Source organism: Salmo salar, chromosome 17 (genome assembly GCF_965601325.2).
Source record: "Salmo salar chromosome 17, fSalSal1, whole genome shotgun sequence".
NCBI classification, from domain to species: Eukaryota; Metazoa; Chordata; class Actinopteri; order Salmoniformes; family Salmonidae; genus Salmo; species Salmo salar.
The window spans coordinates 55039119-55059007 of record NC_138307.1 but is presented as its reverse complement, the minus strand read 5'-3'; the positions used below and the strand labels follow the sequence as shown (position 1 = coordinate 55059007).

At 45.1% G+C, this 19889-nt stretch overlaps 1 protein-coding gene across 2 annotated transcripts in view; it reads right to left on the bottom strand.

Moving 5' to 3' along the window:
- Positions 1 to 1292: 1292 nt before the first annotated feature.
- LOC106576173 (tetraspanin-12) overlaps positions 1293 to 19889 on the bottom strand; it is a 26086-nt gene continuing 7489 nt past the window's right edge. For both annotated transcript variants that reach the window (XM_014153138.3, XM_014153139.3), the window contains 3 exons: positions 5367 to 5474; positions 5020 to 5163; positions 1293 to 2495 (listed from right to left, as the gene is read on the bottom strand). In XM_014153138.3, the coding sequence (XP_014008613.1) occupies positions 2163 to 2495; positions 5020 to 5163; positions 5367 to 5474 (585 nt within the window). In that variant the 3' untranslated portion in view covers positions 1293 to 2162. The remainder of the gene's footprint in view (positions 2496 to 5019; positions 5164 to 5366; positions 5475 to 19889) is intronic.

The window sequence follows — 19889 nt, the reverse complement described above, 5'->3', positions numbered from 1 at the left end:
AAATATCTAAGAAAGTTGTTACTCAATATACGCTGGCCACCTCGCCTGTCTCTTTGAGACCTTGAACCAACCCATAACCACTTCCATACACACTTTCAGGTTTGTCCTTGCTGATCTGAAATGAGTGAAACTGTCAGAAAGCTGCCAACCTGGAGGGCTAGGTGTAGCTGGGACTATACTGCTGATACCTTTCTAATCCTCGCTACTACTTTTAGTGCATCAGTTAGGAGTCAATGGCCTATAGTTATGGGCATAGGGGTTAGTTTGGGATCGGCCTTTGCTTCTCCAATGAAGGGTATAGTTTGAAAGGGGACTCTGCTACCTTCATTCACCCTGCCCATACAGTACATCTCTGTCCCCAAGGAACCCTTAGGTTGGGACCAGCTGCATTTAAGCGTGACACCTCTGGAGTATCCTTGCTGAAAGCCATGGAAGACCAGAGTCCTTTGATGAGGGACTGCAAGGGGACACACTGCAAGGGGACACACAGCAAGGGGACACACAGCAAGGGGACACACAGCAAGGGGACACACAGCAAGGGGACACGTAGATAGAGTGCAAACACAAAATATAATCACCAGTGCCTTAAAGGATCTTAGGGGAAGTTTCTGACATTCAGTAGGTGATGACAGCTGCAGTTTATCGACTGCCCTTCTAGCAATAAATGCTATGGATTATCAATAGAACATTCATTGGGGAGGATGGGCTCATGGTAATGGCTGTAGAAGAATGAGTGGAATGGCATCAAACACATGGTTTCTATATGTTTGATGCCATTCCATTTGCTCCATTCCAGATATTATTATGAGTCATCCTCCCCTCAGCAGCCTCCACTGAAAGCAGGGTATGTTATTTCAAAATGAAAGACCATACTCTTCCACATATCATTCTCATAGTTCTCCCAGAATGAATTCTGTTCACTTCAAATGTATGATACGTTGTTTCGACTTCTGCCGAAGTCGGTCCCTCTCCTTGTTCGGGCGGCGTTCGGTGGTCAACGTCACCGGGCCTTCTAGCCACCGCTGATCCACTTTTCATTTTCCATTTGTTTTGTCTTTGTTTTACACACCCTGATTTCAATCCCACAATTACTGTTTCATTATTTAACCCTCTGTTCCCCCATGGGTTTTTGTGAGTGATTGTTTATTGTATTTTCGCTCTTTCGTGGTGTGCGTGTATTTGCTACTTTGTATATTTGACATTTTTGAGTAGGAGTACGTTGATTACTCATATCTGCTGTCCTGCGCCTGACTCTCTACACCAGCCACACATAGGACCCATTGCATACGTGCTGTGTGGCGATGAAAGAACATTTTATTTTTCATCCCTAAGTGTCATGCTGACAGTGATCTGTATCAGAGAACAAACACTCAGTTGTGTTATTATTCCTTGGCAAACACACAGTATATTTCACAACCCCTCTTAAACGATTAAATGCACAGATTATTGTTTGAGCTGAAATGCATTATTCTCACAGAGCCAGAGATAAATAGCCAACATCATGTTCCATTTATAGTAGACAACGATAATACACTCTGACTGCTGCACATACGCTCATGAATATGGCTGAGTGGTTCTTGTTGATTCCAACAGGTCTGTGAAATGAAGACATACGATATTTCCAAATGTCCAGGTGAACTCAATTTCCTTGGTTCGGTGTGTTTTGAGTGAGATGAAGAGTTGACATGTCCTTACAGCTGTCATTGGTGAACAGGTTTCATCCAGTCCGTGCTAGTGGTGATATTCCCAAACATTCCCAACGAGGAGGAGGGATGTTGGGAAAACTACAACGATTCCCTCCCCTCCTCACTTCCGGATAGTGGTGACGCTACAGGTGCAAGCCTCGACTTAAAGAGTTATTTCGTTTCTGTGACAATTTCCAATCCCAGCTGTGACAAAATAGTCCTAAAAAGTCCCACAGTCCAGCATGTCATTGTCATGTTGTCCAATGGGAAAGACATGGGGGGCATGGGGGGTATTCACTCTCCTGCAACTGTGCCCAATCTCTCTCATGGCTCCTACCCTATTTTTCTCTCCCCCCATCCAGTCTCACACTTTCTCCTCATCCCCTTATTCTTTCCCTCTCTCAGTGTCTGCGAAGTAGGGGTGAGGGGTGGTGTGAGGGGCAGATGGGTGGACAGTGTACCCCCCCCCCTCCCCCGCTAGGACAGTGTCTCCATCTCAAACTGGGTGTGTCCATGTCCGTTAGATGTGGTCGCAGTATTGGACCAGGCCTCAGCCGGGCGAGTGTTACCCGATTTAGGAGCCTCCCCTTGGGGTGGGTGGGTGATGGTTAGAGGTCCAGGGTCGGTTCCTGGGGGGGGTTCGGGCGGGGTGGGCTCGGTGCGCTTGCGGTCGTAGTAGAGGGCCCAGAGCAGGGTTAGGGTCAGGGTCATGGCCAGAATCTGGGCCACTCCTATAGACACACCCAGGAAACGCAGCACATGCAGTTGCTTAGTCCCCCGGATGAAACTGTAGATCTTCGGCCCGCAGCCCTGTAGTACACACACACACACACACCACACACACACACACACACACACACACACACACACACACACACACACACACACACACACACACACACACACACACACACACACACACACACACACACACACACACGACAAAGGAACACAATAAGGGCTTGTCCTTCAAGAGTTGGACCTTTTTCACGTTGAAATATGGCATACGTTTGATCCATGTTATATTAATGTTACATTCATGTAATATTCATGTCGTTTCAATGTTTCAGTCTGTCTGTCTCGACAGGGGCAGACCTCCCATACTAAGTCTGTGAGCTGTACATCTGCTGTAGGAACAAAATGAAAACGCTCTCTCATCCTATCACATGGACAACATGTACATGGAGAGAAAGAAACAGAGGGGGAGAGAGTGGGAGAAAGAGAGATGTAGGGGAAGAGAGGAAGACGGTTGAGAAGTGTGGAAAGAGAGGGAATAGTAGTGGAGGTGTAGAAAGGCCAGTCTATTACTTCCTGACTGGGGGATAGTCACTCTGTGGTGCTACATACCAGACTGAGCTGCTCTACACCTTACTGCTGCCAGAGAGAGAGAGAGAGAGAGAGAGGAGAGAGAGAGAGAGGAGAGAAAAGTATGAGGAAAGGAAAGTCCTGTGGAGAAAGGGTAGTAAACGTGGGGGGAGAGAGGCTGTGATAAAGAGAGAGAGGGAAAACAGACAGGAGATAGAAAGGATACTCCATACATTTCCCTTGACTCCCTCCTCTACTGACTGACTCATCCTCACTACACACAGCAACTCTTTGTCCCTCTGTATGCCTGGTTCTACTTAGTGAGGCGTAGCAGCAGCACACACACTTCATAAGAACCTCTCAGAGTTTACATTTAACACAATTAGTAGCCTCTCTCTCCCCCTTTTCCTGTATCAACACTCTCTTTACCTCCTGCTCCCTTTCCCCCACCCCCATTTCCCTCTCTTTTTACAGTGTCACAACCTCCCCTTTCACCACCCTCTACCTCCCTCTTTCCCAGGCATGCCTGTCCAGGTGTGTATTTTTGTTTATTATTTACAACGATGGTCTACACCGGCCAAACTTGGATGACGCTGGGCCAATTGTGCACCGCCCTATGGGACTACCAATCACGGCCCGTTGTGATACAGTCTGGATTCGAACCAGGTTGTCTGTAGTGACACCTGAGATGAAGCATCTTAGACCACTGCGCCACTTGGAAGCCCCTGTATGTGTATGTCAGGCAGGAACAGCCTGCTCACCCAGCACTTCTCACCCAGGTGACAATGGGCAGCCTGGCAGTTTGCGCCGGGCACACCGGGCCTGCTAGAACCCTGCTAGAGCCACACCACTTGGCCTGGACCATGGGGAGGGGAACTGTTGCTAAGGCTAGGGTTAACAGTGTTGACTAAACACAGCAGACAGACATGTTGAGGTGGTCAGACTGGATAAAGGACAGGGATGGTTTGGGGTTAGACCAGGACAGTGATTGAGCTGTAGATGGGGAGATGAGGGTGTTTCCCCTTGAGGAAAGAAGACTGAGTGTGTGCGGCCCTACCTTCCTGCCTGCCTGCCTGCCTGTTGCCTGCCTGCATGACTGCCTGTTTGCCTGCCCTACTGCCTGCCTACCTGCCTGCTTGTTTGCCTGTCTACCTACCTGCCTGCCTGTTGCCTGCCTGCCTGCATGACTGCCTGTTTGCCTGCCCTACTGCCTGCCTACCTGCCTGCTTGTTTGCCTGTCTACCTACCTGCCTGCCTGCCTGTGTGTTTGTGTGGGTGTGTGAGAGAAAGGTAAGATATTAAAATAGAAATAGAGAGAGAGAGAGACTCTAGGGTGAAAGTTTGCTTGGTATTCTCTCTGTATCCTACTGGCAGACTAGCTGGCATTGCTTGGCGTACCTCACCCCCTACTAGACTTTGTTTGTGTGTTCCCCTCAGCCCCGGACCACAGCATACCTTGTCCCCTGGTGGGCTTGATGAGGCGTAATAGCTGCACTCTGTCTCAACAATCTGGCAACCGCAGCAGCCAGAAGGCACACTATGCTATCAAGCCTGTGATTGGCTCTAATTGAGTTGTATGGATTTCTCTCCACCATTGAACACGGCAGGTAATTTCAGGCTGCAAATAGTCATCCCATTGGATACAGGTTGTTGTGAATGTATTAAGTGGAAAACTCAAACTCCAAGAAAATCATCTCCACTCCATTAAAAATGTAAGTAACCCATTTCAAAAAGTTTCTTGTTATTGTTTCTGTCTCTTCTGAACTAACAGGTTTACTCAGTTGGTGAATAGGAATACATAAGCCTGTGTGTCCCTTTCTGATGATGTCACAGGGGAAGGTACGTCAATGGCAATTGGCAGATCCACCTGGGACTACAGAGAGCCGTAATGATCACCTGTAATGATCCTAACCCTTTTCAGGGTGGGGTCAGAGGGTTCAGTAGGTGAACAGTTCACCAGAGGTCAAGCCACAACCTAACACTTACTATGAGGTCAGAGGGTCACTGGGGCACTCCTGGGGACACTCACCTCTTGGTAAAGGTCACTGAGGTCACGGTAGTGGGCGTGGCGAGCACATCCTGGATACTGATAGGAGCAGCAGGAGTCTGGTGGCCATTCCATCTCTGTCATCTCCAGCCAATCGGTGAAGTAGATGACCCCACAGCACTTAAACTGGGGAACACACAGTCAAAGAAAGTTTACATACATTAGCAACCCTTTATAACTAGCAATCTTGCATATTCAAGCACTAAAACACTAATAACCTCTCATAAATACATGTAATACCTTATTAAAATGTTGCTCTTGGGTTATGATATAAAACCACTAAGTGTTTGTGTAGGATGTGTGTGACCTCTGGGGTAGTGACCTCTCACCTCAGTCTGGAAGGTGTTCCAGGTGTGTGTTAGCCACTGGTAACGCTGCAGGCCAAAGTTGGGCATCCTGGACTTCAGACTGATCATATCTGACCTCTGAACTGAGGGCTTGGACAGAACATAACAGTGTAACTCCATTAGGGCTGTCCCCGACTAAAAAAAATCTTGGTCGACCGAGAGTCGTCTGTTCTTTCGACCAATCGATTTTTCCATATATAGGCACATCCTATGTGTTTTAATTAAATCAACTACAGGGCATTCGGAAAGAATTCAGACCCTTTGACTTTTTACACATCTGGTTACATTACAGCCTTATTCTAAAATTGATTCAATTATTATTTTTTCTCATCAATCTACAAACAATACCTCATTATGACAAAGTGGAAACAGGTTTTTAGATTTGTTATGTAAATGTATATAAAATAAAAAAAACTGAAATAGTATTCAGACCATTTGCTATGAGATTCGAAATTGAGCTCAGGTGCATCCTGTTATCATTGATCATCCTTGAGATGTTTCTACAACTTGATTGGAGTCCACCTGTGGTAAATTCAACAGATTGGACATGATTTGGAAAGGCACACACCTGTCTATATAAGGTCCCACAGTTGGCAGTGCATGTCAGAGCAAAAGTCATGCCATGAGGTCGAAAGAATTGTCCGTAGAGCTCAGAGACAGCATTGTGGCGAGGCACAGATCTGGAGAAGGAAAAGACATCTGCTGTATTGAAGGTCCCCAAGAACACAGTGGCCTCCATCATTCTTAAATGGAAGAAGTTTGTAACCACCAAAACTCTTCCTAGAGCTGGCCGACTGGCGAAACTGAGCAATCGGGGGAGAAGGGCCTTGGTCAGGGAGGTGACCAAGAACCCGATGGTCACTCTGAAAGAGCTCCAGAGTTCCTCTGTGGAGATGGGAGAACCTTCCAGAAGGACAACCATTTCTGCAGCACTCCACCAATCAGTGGTGGAAAAAGTACCCAACTGTCATACTTGAATAAATGTAAAAGATACAGTAATAGAAAATGACTCAAGTAAAAGTGAGTCACCCAGTAAAATACTATTTGAGTAAAAGTTTAAAAGTATTTGTTTTTAAATATACTTAAGTATCAAAAGTAAATGTAATTGCTAAAATATACTTAAGTATCAAAAGTAAAAGTATAAGTCATTTCAAATTTCTTATATTAAGCAAACCAGCAGGGCACGATTTTCTTGTTTTCTTTTTTATTTATTTACGGATAGCCATGGGCACTCTCCAACACTCATCATTTACAAATGAAGCATTTGTGTTTAATGAGTCCGCCAGATCACATGCAGTAGGGATGACCAGGGATTTTCTCTTCAAGAGCGTGAATTGGACCATTTTCCTGTCCTGCTAATCATTCAAAAGTTAGTAGTACTTTTGGGTGTCAGGGAAAATGTATGGAGAAAGTACAAACTTTTCTTTAGGAATGTTGTGAAGTAAAAGTTGTCAAAAATATAAATAGTAAAGTACAGATACCCAAAAAACAACTTTAAAGTACACTGCTCAAAAAAATAATGGGAACACTTAAACAACACAATGTAACTCCAAGTCAATCCCACTTCTGTGAAATCAAACTGTCCACTTAGGAAGCAACACTGATTGACAATAAATTTCACATGCTGTTGTGCAAATGGAATAGACAACAGGTGGAAATTATAGGCAATTAGCAAGACACCCCCAATAAAGGAGTGGTTCTGCAGGTGGGGACAACAGACCACTTCTCAGTTCCTATGCTTCCTGGCTGATGTTTTGGTCACTTTTGAATGCTGGCGGTGCTTTCACTCTAGTGGTAGCATGAGACGGAGTCTACAACCCACACAAGTGGCTCAAGTAGTGCAGCTCATCCAGGATGGCACATTAATGCGAGCTGTGGCAAGAAGGTTTGCTGTGTCTGTCAGCGTAGTGTCCAGAGCATGGAGGCGCTACCAGGAGACAGGCCAGTACATCAGGAGACGTGGAGGAGGCCATAGGAGGGCAACAACCCAGCAGCAGGACCGCTACCTCCGCCTTTGTGCAAGGAGGAGCAGGAGAAGCACTGCCAGAGCCCTGCAAAATGACCTCCAGCAGGCCACAAATGTGCATGTGTCTGCTCAAAAGGTCAGAAACAGACTCCATGAGGGTGGTATGAGGGCCCGACGTCCACAGGTGGGGGTTGTACTTACAGCCCAACACCGTGCAGGACGTTTGGCATTTGCCAGAGAACACCAAGATTGGCAAATTCGCCACTGGCGCCCTGTGCTCTTCACAGATGAAAGCAGGTTCACACTGAGCACGTGACAGACGTGACAGAGTCTGGAGATGCCGTGGAGAACGTTCTGCTGCCTGCAACATCCTCCAGCATGACCGGTTTGGCGGTGGGTCAGTCATGGTGTGGGGTGGCATTTCTTTGGGGGGCCGCACAGCCCTCCATGTGCTCGCCAGAGGTAGCCTGACTGCCATTAGGTACCGAGATGAGATCCTCAGACCCCTTGTGAGACCATATGCTGGTGCGGTTGGCCCTGGGTTCCTCCTAATGCAAGACAATGCTAGACCTCATGTGGCTGGAGTGTGTCAGCAGTTCCTACAAGAGGAAGGCATTGATGCTATGGACTGGCCCGCCCGTTCCCCAGACCTGAATCCAATTGAGCACATCTGGGACATCATGTCTCGCTCCATCCACCAACGCCACGTTGCACCACAGACTGTCCAGGAGTTGGCGGATGCTTTAGTCCAGGTCTGGGAGGAGATCCCTCAGGAGACCATCCGCCACCTCATCAGGAGCATGCCCAGGCGTTGTAGGGAGGTCATACAGGCACGTGGAGGCCACACACACTACTGAGCCTCATTTTGACTTGTTTTAAGGACATTACATCAAAGTTGGATCAGCCTGTAGTGTGGTTTTCCACTTTAATTTTGAGTGTGACTCCAAATCCAGACCTCCATGGGTTGATAAATTGGATTTCCATTGATTATTTTTTTGTGATTTTGTTGTCAGCACATTCAACTATGTAAAGAAAAAAGTATTTAATAAGATTATTTATTTCATTCAGATCTAGGATGTGTTGTTTAAGTGTTCCCTTTATTTTTTTGAGCAGTATATTTTTACTTAAGTTCTTTACACCACTGCCACAAATCAGGCCTTTATGGAAGAGTGGCCACACTCCTCAATAAAACGCACATGACAGCCTGCTGGAAGTTTCTGAAAAGGCACCTAAAGGACACTCAGACAATAAGAAACAAGATTCTCTGGTCTGATGAAACCAAGATTGAACTCGTTGGCCTGAATGCTAAGCGTCACGTCTGGAGGAAACCTGGCACCATCCCTACGGTGGAGCATGGTGGTGGCAGCATCATGCTGTGGAGATGTTTTTCAGCGGCCGGGACTGGGAGACTACTGTAGTCAAGATCTAGGGAAAGATGAACGGAGCAAAGTATAGAGGTATTCTTGATGAAAACCTGCACCATCCCCTCTGTGCAGCGACGCTCCCCATCCAACCTGACAGAGCTTTAGAGGATCTGCAGAGAAGAATTGGAGAAACTCCCCAAATACAGGTGTGCCAAGCTTGTAGCATCGTACCCAAGAAGACTCAAGGTTGTAATCGCTGCCAAAGGTGCTTCAACTGTCACGTCCTGACCATAGAAAGCTGTTATTTTCTATGGTAGAGTAGGTCACGGCGTGACAGGTTTTTTTTCTAGTTTAGATTTTCTATGTTGCTATGTTCTATTTTTTGTATTTCTATGTTGGGCTTTTTTGGGATGATCTCCAATTAGAGGCAGCTGGTCATCGTTGTCTCTAATTGGAGATCATACTTAAGTAGTTTTTTCCACCTGGGTTTGTGGGAGATTGTTTTGAGTAAGTGTATGTTGTAACACTTCGTCACTGTTTGTTGTTTTGTTCATTCAGTTTATTTGTATGTATTGCATAGTTTCACAGTTTAATAAAGAAAATGTGGAACGATACACATGCTGCGCTTTGGTCCGCTCCTTCATCCTACGACAACCGTGACATCAACAAAGTACTGAGTAAACAGTCTGAATACTTATGTAAATGTGATATTAGCTTTTTATTTTTAATACATTTGCAAATATTTCTAAAAAAAACTTTTTTTTTTTGTCATTATGCAGTATTGTGTGTAGATCATTGAAAAAATAACATTTAATCCATTTTAGAATAAGGCTGTAATGTAACAAAATGTGGAAAAAGTCAAGGGGTCTGAATATTTTCCAAATGCACTGTATATGCAGTGAGCTTGTCTGATGCTTTAAGCGCACTGTTTGATTAAATAATTAAGCCACACAAATGACTAGAAGGAGTCCAACTGCAATTTATTTGAGTGTGCCGGGCCGGGCTCAGACTTTCTGCGCTGTCTTAAAAAAATGAGTGACTAGCACCTGTTGTCTCTCTCTCCCTGCTGCAACGACCACCACATAACATCAACAGTGTTTATTTACTCTCTCTCTCCCTGCTGCAACGACCACCACATAACATCAACAGTGTTTATTTACTCTCTCTCTCCCTGCTGCAGGACCACCACATAACGTCAACAGTGTTTATTTACTCTCTCTCTCCCTGCTGCAGGACCACCACATAACATCAACAGTGTTTATTTACTCTCTCTCTCCCTGCTGCAGGACCACCACATAACATCAACAGTGTTTATTTACTCTCTCTCTCCCTGCTGCAGGACCACCACATAACATCAACAGTGTTTATTTACTCTCTCTCTCCCTGCTGCAGGACCACCACATAACATCAACAGTGTTTATTTACTCTCTCTCTCCCTGCTGCAGGACCACCACATAACATCAACAGTGTTTATTTACTCTCTCTCTCCCTGCTGCAGGACCACCACATAACATCAACAGTGTTTATTTACTCTCTCTCTCCCTGCTGCAGGACCACCACATAACATCAACAGTGTTTATTTACTCTCTCTCTCCCTGCTGCAGGACCACCACATAACATCAACAGTGTTTATTTACTCTCTCTCTCCCTGCTGCAGGACCACCACATAACATCAACAGTGTTTATTTACTCTCTCTCTCCCTGCTGCAGGACCACCACATAACATCAACAGTGTTTATTTACTCTCTCTCTCCCTGCTGCAGGACCACCACATAACATCAACAGTGTTTATTTACTCTCTCGCTCCCTGCTGCAGGACCACCACATAACATCAACAGTGTTTATTTACTCTCTCTCTCCCTGCTGCAGGACCACCACATAACATCAACAGTGTTTATTTACTCTCTCTCTCCCTGCTGCAGGACCACCACATAACATCAGCAGTGTTTATTTACTCTCTCTCTCCCTGCTGCAGGACCACCACATAACATCAACAGTGTTTATTTACTCTCTCTCTCCCTGCTGCAGGACCACCACATAACATCAACAGTGTTTATTTACTCTCTCTCTCCCTGCTGCAGGACCACCACATAACATCAACAGTGTTTATTTACTCTCTCTCTCCCTGCTGCAGGACCACCACATAACATCAACAGTGTTTATTTACTCTCTCTCTCCCTGCTGCAGGACCACCACATAACATCAACAGTGTTTATTTACTCTCTCTCTCCCTGCTGCAGGACCACCACATAACATCAACAGTGTTTATTTACTCTCTCTCTCCCTGCTGCAGGACCACCACATAACATCAACAGTGTTTATTTACTCTCTCTCTCCCTGCTGCAGGACCACCACATAACGTCAACAGTGTTTATTTACTCTCTCTCTCCCTGCTGCAGGACCACCACATAACGTCAACAGTGTTTATTTACTCTCTCTCTCCCTGCTGCAGGACCACCACATAACGTCAACAGTGTTTATTTACTCTCTCTCTCCCTGCTGCAGGACCACCACATAACGTCAACAGTGTTTATTTACTCTCTCTCTCCCTGCTGCAGGACCACCACATAACATCAACAGTGTTTATTTACTCTCTCTCTCCCTGCTGCAGGACCACCACATAACGTCAACAGTGTTTATTTACTCTCTCTCTCCCTGCTGCAGGACCACCACATAACGTCAACAGTGTTTATTTACTCTCTCTCTCCCTGCTGCAGGACCACCACATAACGTCAACAGTGTTTATTTACTCTCTCTCTCCCTGCTGCAGGACCACCACATAACGTCAACAGTGTTTATTTACTCTCTCTCTCCCTGCTGCAGGACCACCACATAACATCAACAGTGTTTATTTACTCTCTCTCTCCCTGCTGCAGGACCACCACATAACATCAACAGTGTTTATTTACTCTCTCTCTCCCTGCTGCAGGACCACCACATAACATCAACAGTGTTTATTTACTCTCTCTCTCCCTGCTGCAGGACCACCACATAACATCAACAGTGTTTATTTACTCTCTCTCTCCCTGCTGCAGGACCACCACATAACATCAACAGTGTTTATTTACTCTCTCTCTCCCTGCTGCAGGACCACCACATAACATCAACAGTGTTTATTTACTCTCTCTCTCCCTGCTGCAGGACCACCACATAACATCAACAGTGTTTATTTACTCTCTCTCTCCCTGCTGCAGGACCACCACATAACATCAACAGTGTTTATTTACTCTCTCTCTCCCTGCTGCAGGACCACCACATAACATCAACAGTGTTTATTTACTCTCTCTCTCCCTGCTGCAGGAACACCACATAACATCAACAGTGTTTATTTACTCTCGCTCTCCCTGCTGCAGGACCACCACATAACATCAACAGTGTTTATTTACTCTCTCTCTCCCTGCTGCAGGACCACCACATAACATCAACAGTGTTTATTTACTCTCTCTCTCCCTGCTGCAGCACCACCACATAACATCAACAGTGTTTATTTACTCTCTCTCTCCCTGCTGCAGGACCACCACATAACATCAGCAGTGTTTATTTACTCTCTCTCTCCCTGCTGCAGGACCACCACATAACATCAGCAGTGTTTATTTACTCTCTCTCTCCCTGCTGCAGGACCACCACATAACATCAACAGTGTTTATTTACTCTCTCTCTCCCTGCTGCAGGACCACCACATAACATCAACAGTGTTTATTTACTCTCTCTCTCCCTGCTGCAGGACCACCACATAACATCAACAGTGTTTATTTACTCTCTCTCTCCCTGCTGCAGGACCACCACATAACATCAACAGTGTTTATTTACTCTCTCTCTCCCTGCTGCAGGACCACCACATAACATCAACAGTGTTTATTTACTCTCTCTCTCCCTGCTGCAGGACCACCACATAACATCAACAGTGTTGATTTACTCTCTCTCTCCCTGCTGCAGGACCACCACATAACATCAACAGTGTTGATTTACTCTCTCTCTCCCTGCTGCAGGACCACCACATAACATCAACAGTGTTGATTTACTCTCTCTCTCCCTGCTGCAGGACCACCACATAACATCAACAGTGTTTATTTACTCTCTCTCTCCCTGCTGCAGGACCACCACATAACATCAACAGTGTTTATTTACTCTCTCTCTCCCTGCTGCAGGACCACCACATAACATCAACAGTGTTTATTTACTCTCTCTCTCCCTGCTGCAGGACCACCACATAACATCAACAGTGTTTATTTACTCTCTCTCTCCCTGCTGCAGGACCACCACATAACATCAACAGTGTTTATTTACTCTCTCTCTCCCTGCTGCAGGACCACCACATAACATCAACAGTGTTGATTTACTCTCTCTCTCCCTGCTGCAGGACCACCACATAACATCAACAGTGTTGATTTACTCTCTCTCTCCCTGCTGCAGGACCACCACATAACATCAACAGTGTTTATTTACTCTCTCTCTCCCTGCTGCAGGACCACCACATAACATCAACAGTGTTTATTTACTCTCTCTCTCCCTGCTGCAGGACCACCACATAACATCAACAGTGTTTATTTACTCTCTCTCTCCCTGCTGCAGGACCACCACATAACATCAACAGTGTTTATTTACTCTCTCTCTCCCTGCTGCAGGACCACCACATAACATCAACAGTGTTTATTTACTCTCTCTCTCCCTGCTGCAGGACCACCACATAACATCAACAGTGTTTATTTACTCTCTCTCTCCCTGCTGCAGGACCACCACATAACATCAACAGTGTTTATTTACTCTCTCTCTCCCTGCTGCAGGACCACCACATAACATCAACAGTGTTTATTTACTCTCTCTCTCCCTGCTGCAGGACCACCACATAACATCAACAGTGTTTATTTACTCTCTCTCTCCCTGCTGCAGGACCACCACATAACATCAACAGTGTTTATTTACTCTCTCTCTCCCTGCTGCAGGACCACCACATAACATCAACAGTGTTTATTTACTCTCTCTCTCCCTGCTGCAGGACCACCACATAACATCAACAGTGTTTATTTACTCTCTCTCTCCCTGCTGCAGGACCACCACATAACATCAACAGTGTTTATTTACTCTCTCTCTCCCTGCTGCAGGACCACCACATAACATCAACAGTGTTTATTTACTCTCTCTCTCCCTGCTGCAGGACCACCACATAACATCAACAGTGTTTATTTACTCTCTCTCTCCCTGCTGCAGGACCACCACATAACATCAACAGTGTTTATTTACTCTCTCTCTCCCTGCTGCAGGACCACCACATAACATCAACAGTGTTTATTTACTCTCTCTCTCCCTGCTGCAGGACCACCACATAACATCAACAGTGTTTATTTACTCTCTCTCTCCCTGCTGCAGGACCACCACATAACATCAACAGTGTTTATTTACTCTCTCTCTCCCTGCTGCAGGACCACCACATAACATCAACAGTGTTTATTTACTCTCTCTCTCCCTGCTGCAGGACCACCACATAACATCAACAGTGTTTATTTACTCTCTCTCTCCCTGCTGCAGGACCACCACATAACATCAACAGTGTTTATTTACTCTCTCTCTCCCTGCTGCAGGACCACCACATAACATCAACAGTGTTTATTTACTCTCTCTCTCCCTGCTGCAGGACCACCACATAACATCAACAGTGTTTATTTACTCTCTCTCTCCCTGCTGCAGGACCACCACATAACATCAGCAGTGTTTATTTACTCTCTCTCTCCCTGCTGCAGGACCACCACATAACATCAGCAGTGTTTATTTACTCTCTCTCTCCCTGCTGCAGGACCACCACATAACATCAACAGTGTTTATTTACTCTCTCTCTCCCTGCTGCAGGACCACCACATAACATCAACAGTGTTTATTTACTCTCTCTCTCCCTGCTGCAGGACCACCACATAACATCAACAGTGTTTATTTACTCTCTCTCTCCCTGCTGCAGGACCACCACATAACATCAACAGTGTTTATTTACTCTCTCTCTCCCTGCTGCAGGACCACCACATAACATCAACAGTGTTTATTTACTCTCTCTCTCCCTGCTGCAGGACCACCACATAACATCAACAGTGTTTATTTACTCTCTCTCTCCCTGCTGCAGGACCACCACATAACATCAACAGTGTTGATTTACTCTCTCTCTCCCTGCTGCAGGACCACCACATAACATCAACAGTGTTGATTTACTCTCTCTCTCCCTGCTGCAGGACCACCACATAACATCAACAGTGTTGATTTACTCTCTCTCTCCCTGCTGCAGGACCACCACATAACATCAACAGTGTTTATTTACTCTCTCTCTCCCTGCTGCAGGACCACCACATAACATCAACAGTGTTTATTTACTCTCTCTCTCCCTGCTGCAGGACCACCACATAACATCAACAGTGTTTATTTACTCTCTCTCTCCCTGCTGCAGGACCACCACATAACATCAACAGTGTTTATTTACTCTCTCTCTCCCTGCTGCAGGACCACCACATAACATCAACAGTGTTTATTTACTCTCTCTCTCCCTGCTGCAGGACCACCACATAACATCAACAGTGTTTATTTACTCTCTCTCTCCCTGCTGCAGGACCACCACATAACATCAACAGTGTTTATTTACTCTCTCTCTCCCTGCTGCAGGACCACCACATAACATCAACAGTGTTTATTTACTCTCTCTCTCCCTGCTGCAGGACCACCACATAACATCAACAGTGTTTATTTACTCTCTCTCTCCCTGCTGCAGGACCACCACATAACATCAACAGTGTTTATTTACTCTCTCTCTCCCTGCTGCAGGACCACCACATAACATCAACAGTGTTTATTTACTCTCTCTCTCCCTGCTGCAGGACCACCACATAACATCAACAGTGTTTATTTACTCTCTCTCTCCCTGCTGCAGGACCACCACATAACATCAACAGTGTTTATTTACTCTCTCTCTCCCTGCTGCAGGACCACCACATAACATCAACAGTGTTTATTTACTCTCTCTCTCCCTGCTGCAGCGACCACCACATAACATCAACAGTGTTTATTTACTCTCTCTCTCCCTGCTGCAGGACCACCACATAACATCAACAGTGTTTATTTACTCTCTCTCTCCCTGCTGCAGGACCACCACATAACATCAACAGTGTTTATTTACTCTCTCTCTCCCTGCTGCAGGACCACCACATAACATCAACAGTGTTTATTTACTCTCTCTCTCCCTGCTGCAGGACCACCACATAACATCAACAGTGTTTATTTACTCTCTCTCTCCCTGCTGCAGGACCACCACATAACATCAACAGTGTTTATTTACTCTCTCTCTCCCTGCTGCAGGACCACCACATAACATCAACAGTGTTTATTTACTCTCTCTCTCCCTGCTGCAGGACCACCACATAACATCAACAGTGTTTATTTACTCTCTCTCTCCCTGCTGCAGGACCACCACATAACATCAACAGTGTTTATTTACTCTCTCTCTCCCTGCTGCAGGACCACCACATAACATCAACAGTGTTTATTTACTCTCTCTCTCCCTGCTGCAGGACCACCACATAACATCAACAGTGTTTATTTACTCTCTCTCTCCCTGCTGCAGGACCACCACATAACATCAACAGTGTTTATTTACTCTCTCTCTCCCTGCTGCAGGACCACCACATAACGTCAACAGTGTTTATTTACTCTCTCTCTCCCTGCTGCAGGACCACCACATAACATCAACAGTGTTTATTTACTCTCTCTCTCCCTGCTGCAGGACCACCACATAACATCAACAGTGTTTATTTACTCTCTCTCTCCCTGCTGCAGGACCACCACATAACATCAACAGTGTTTATTTACTCTCTCTCTCCCTGCTGCAGGACCACCACATAACATCAACAGTGTTTATTTACTCTCTCTCTCCCTGCTGCAGGACCACCACATAACATCAACAGTGTTTATTTACTCTCTCTCTCCCTGCTGCAGGACCACCACATAACATCAACAGTGTTTATTTACTCTCTCTCTCCCTGCTGCAGGACCACCACATAACATCAACAGTGTTTATTTACTCTCTCTCTCCCTGCTGCAGGACCACCACATAACATCAACAGTGTTGATTTACTCTCTCTCTCCCTGCTGCAGGACCACCACATAACATCAACAGTGTTTATTTACTCTCTCTCTCCCTGCTGCAGGACCACCACATAACATCAACAGTGTTTATTTACTCTCTCTCTCCCTGCTGCAGGACCACCACATAACATCAACAGTGTTTATTTACTCTCTCTCTCCCTGCTGCAGGACCACCACATAACATCAACAGTGTTTATTTACTCTCTCTCTCCCTGCTGCAGGACCACCACATAACATCAACAGTGTTTATTTACTCTCTCTCTCCCTGCTGCAGGACCACCACATAACATCAACAGTGTTGATTTACTCTCTCTCTCCCTGCTGCAGGACCACCACATAACATCAACAGTGTTTATTTACTCTCTCTCTCCCTGCTGCAGGACCACCACATAACATCAACAGTGTTTATTTACTCTCTCTCTCCCTGCTGCAGGACCACCACATAACATCAACAGTGTTTATTTACTCTCTCTCTCCCTGCTGCAGGACCACCACATAACATCAACAGTGTTTATTTACTCTCTCTCTCCCTGCTGCAGGACCACCACATAACATCAACAGTGTTTATTTACTCTCTCTCTCCCTGCTGCAGGACCACCACATAACATCAACAGTGTTTATTTACTCTCTCTCTCCCTGCTGCAGGACCACCACATAACATCAACAGTGTTTATTTACTCTCTCTCTCCCTGCTGCAGGACCACCACATAACATCAACAGTGTTTATTTACTCTCTCTCTCCCTGCTGCAGGACCACCACATAACATCAACAGTGTTTATCGCACTGTCCGTGTTGCTGAAGCGGCAACATAATTCCAGCCATTTCTGACTGAAAAGTTCTGTTACCGAAATCCCTCATTTGTTTAGGAAAAACAGTCCCGGTTCTCTCAACCCTTGTAACACACGTGACAGCAAAATGGATGCAAAGAACGTGACAAGTAAACTCGAAACGGGGGAATGTTAACTGGTTACTCAGGAGGTAAAAAATGGGTGGAATGATTTTGACTAGTTGTGGAAAATACTGGAGATCAAGAAGAAGACGCTAAGGAGCAAGCTGTGTGTGCATATTATCTGTGCCAAACTGGAGCTGTTAGATTACAATATCATTTCTCTGACCGTTTGGGACAATGTCAACGACACTAAATAAATTATAAGCAGAACAGAGTGTCTGTTGTAATTTCCAAAATGGAACCGTTTATTTATTGTTTATGCTAAGTATTCAAAGTTCGCTTTATTTTATTTTAAAATGAAAATGGTTGATTGCATTTCAAATCATGAATGACTCATTTGCTGTGTGATGACATGAACGAATGAATGATTGATTGATTGATACAGTACTATAGCTTATATAAGTATTGAAATATAGGCCTAAGTAAGTTACGGTATCAAGTCCTAACAGGACGCGCTCTTAGGCCTGCAGCTCGATGGTGGTTATACAAGGCTACTATACTAAGCCTACTAATGATAATGACATTACTTATTATAATACTAACGATGATCAGAACAATAATAGTAACACCAACAATAAGAAGGAGATCAAGGAAAAAGGAGGGTAATTATTATTATAATAAATATAATTTGTCTGATCATTTGGAACAGTGTAAACAACACTAAATTTATTATAAATAATACCAGAGAGGCGGATTTAACGAGATAAAAAAAGTGTAAAGCCTTTATTACAGCATAGCAAAGATTAAACAACAGCCAATTTGTTAAATGATTTAACAGACATGTTGTGGTTGGTGCTCAGGAAGGCTTGGTGCTCACAGAATCAGTATGCTATTAACCAAACACTCAAACAGGCAATATAAGCAGGATCTGTATTATTTTTGTAAATATATATGGATGATTTATAAAGCGTATTATAACGGCTATTGATTATAGACCTAATTAAGTTGTGATTTCCTCTCTCCTCACTTTTCTTAGACAATTAAGGCAAAGGCTGTTTTCTCTGCCTCCACACCATTGTTCTCAACACCAATAAGCTGGTTAGCTTTGCTATTATGCACATAGCGACAACAGCACACTGATCTGTTTCAGAACCGGGAACAGCGACCACTATCCAACACGGGAGAAACCGAATTTGTTATAAAATGATATTATTTTGATTAGTGTTGCACCATTGTTCCTACTTAATATAAACATATACAATTTCAGTAGCACATGTCTTAGAGTGCCGGACTGTACCATCCCCACGACCTCCACAATGGATCAGTCCACTCAGACAGGCGTGAATCAGACAGGTGTCTTGTACACCATGATATTTTATTTTTGCTACTGCTCGACTAAAGAAATCTCGATCGACCAACAGCCTATCAACCAAACAATCGACCAGTCTTCTAAATGGGGTCAGCCCTAAACCCAACTTCAGCTGAGAACATTTCATGTACAGCTCATGTATTATTGTCACAAGACACTCAACAGAAAGCCCTGAAACCATATTGGAGCAACAGTCACAGTGCTGTATATTTAGCTACCAGCTCTCTGTTTCAAGCCTAGTTATATAGTCCAATCCTTTGACCATACCTCAAATATTTTCAAACACACAACTTCTGACTCTCTCCTCTAGTGTTTCTCAGGCCTCCAACACTCCAGTATGTAGTTGCTGAGGTTGACAACGGCTTGTTGTCTAAACAATTACCCCTGTCTGGGCTCTGGGGAACCAGACCAGAGCTGTTCCGCAGACCCACAGTATGACACACTTAGCATGCATAACTCATCCCTCTCTCCTCTCCTCTCCTTTCCAATAAAACATCCACCTAACTCACCCTTGGGCCTCCCTCCCCTCCTCCTTCCTCTCTCCTTCACTCTTTATCCCTCTCTCCTCTAGTCTTGTAATGAGATTGTGATAAGCATAATATGACCCAGGTTACCCAGAATTCCCCTGAGGCCAGGTTGGTGCTACCTTGGTGCTACCCTAGCAGGGTTCTGATAAAGGACAAGGCACAAAGACTACAATACCCACAACCCCCCTGCGGCATGGCAGGTATGTCACACAGAGGGAGGCGGGTGGCACTGTGGACTCAAAGGCCGGGTGCTAGTGCTAAAAACACACACATC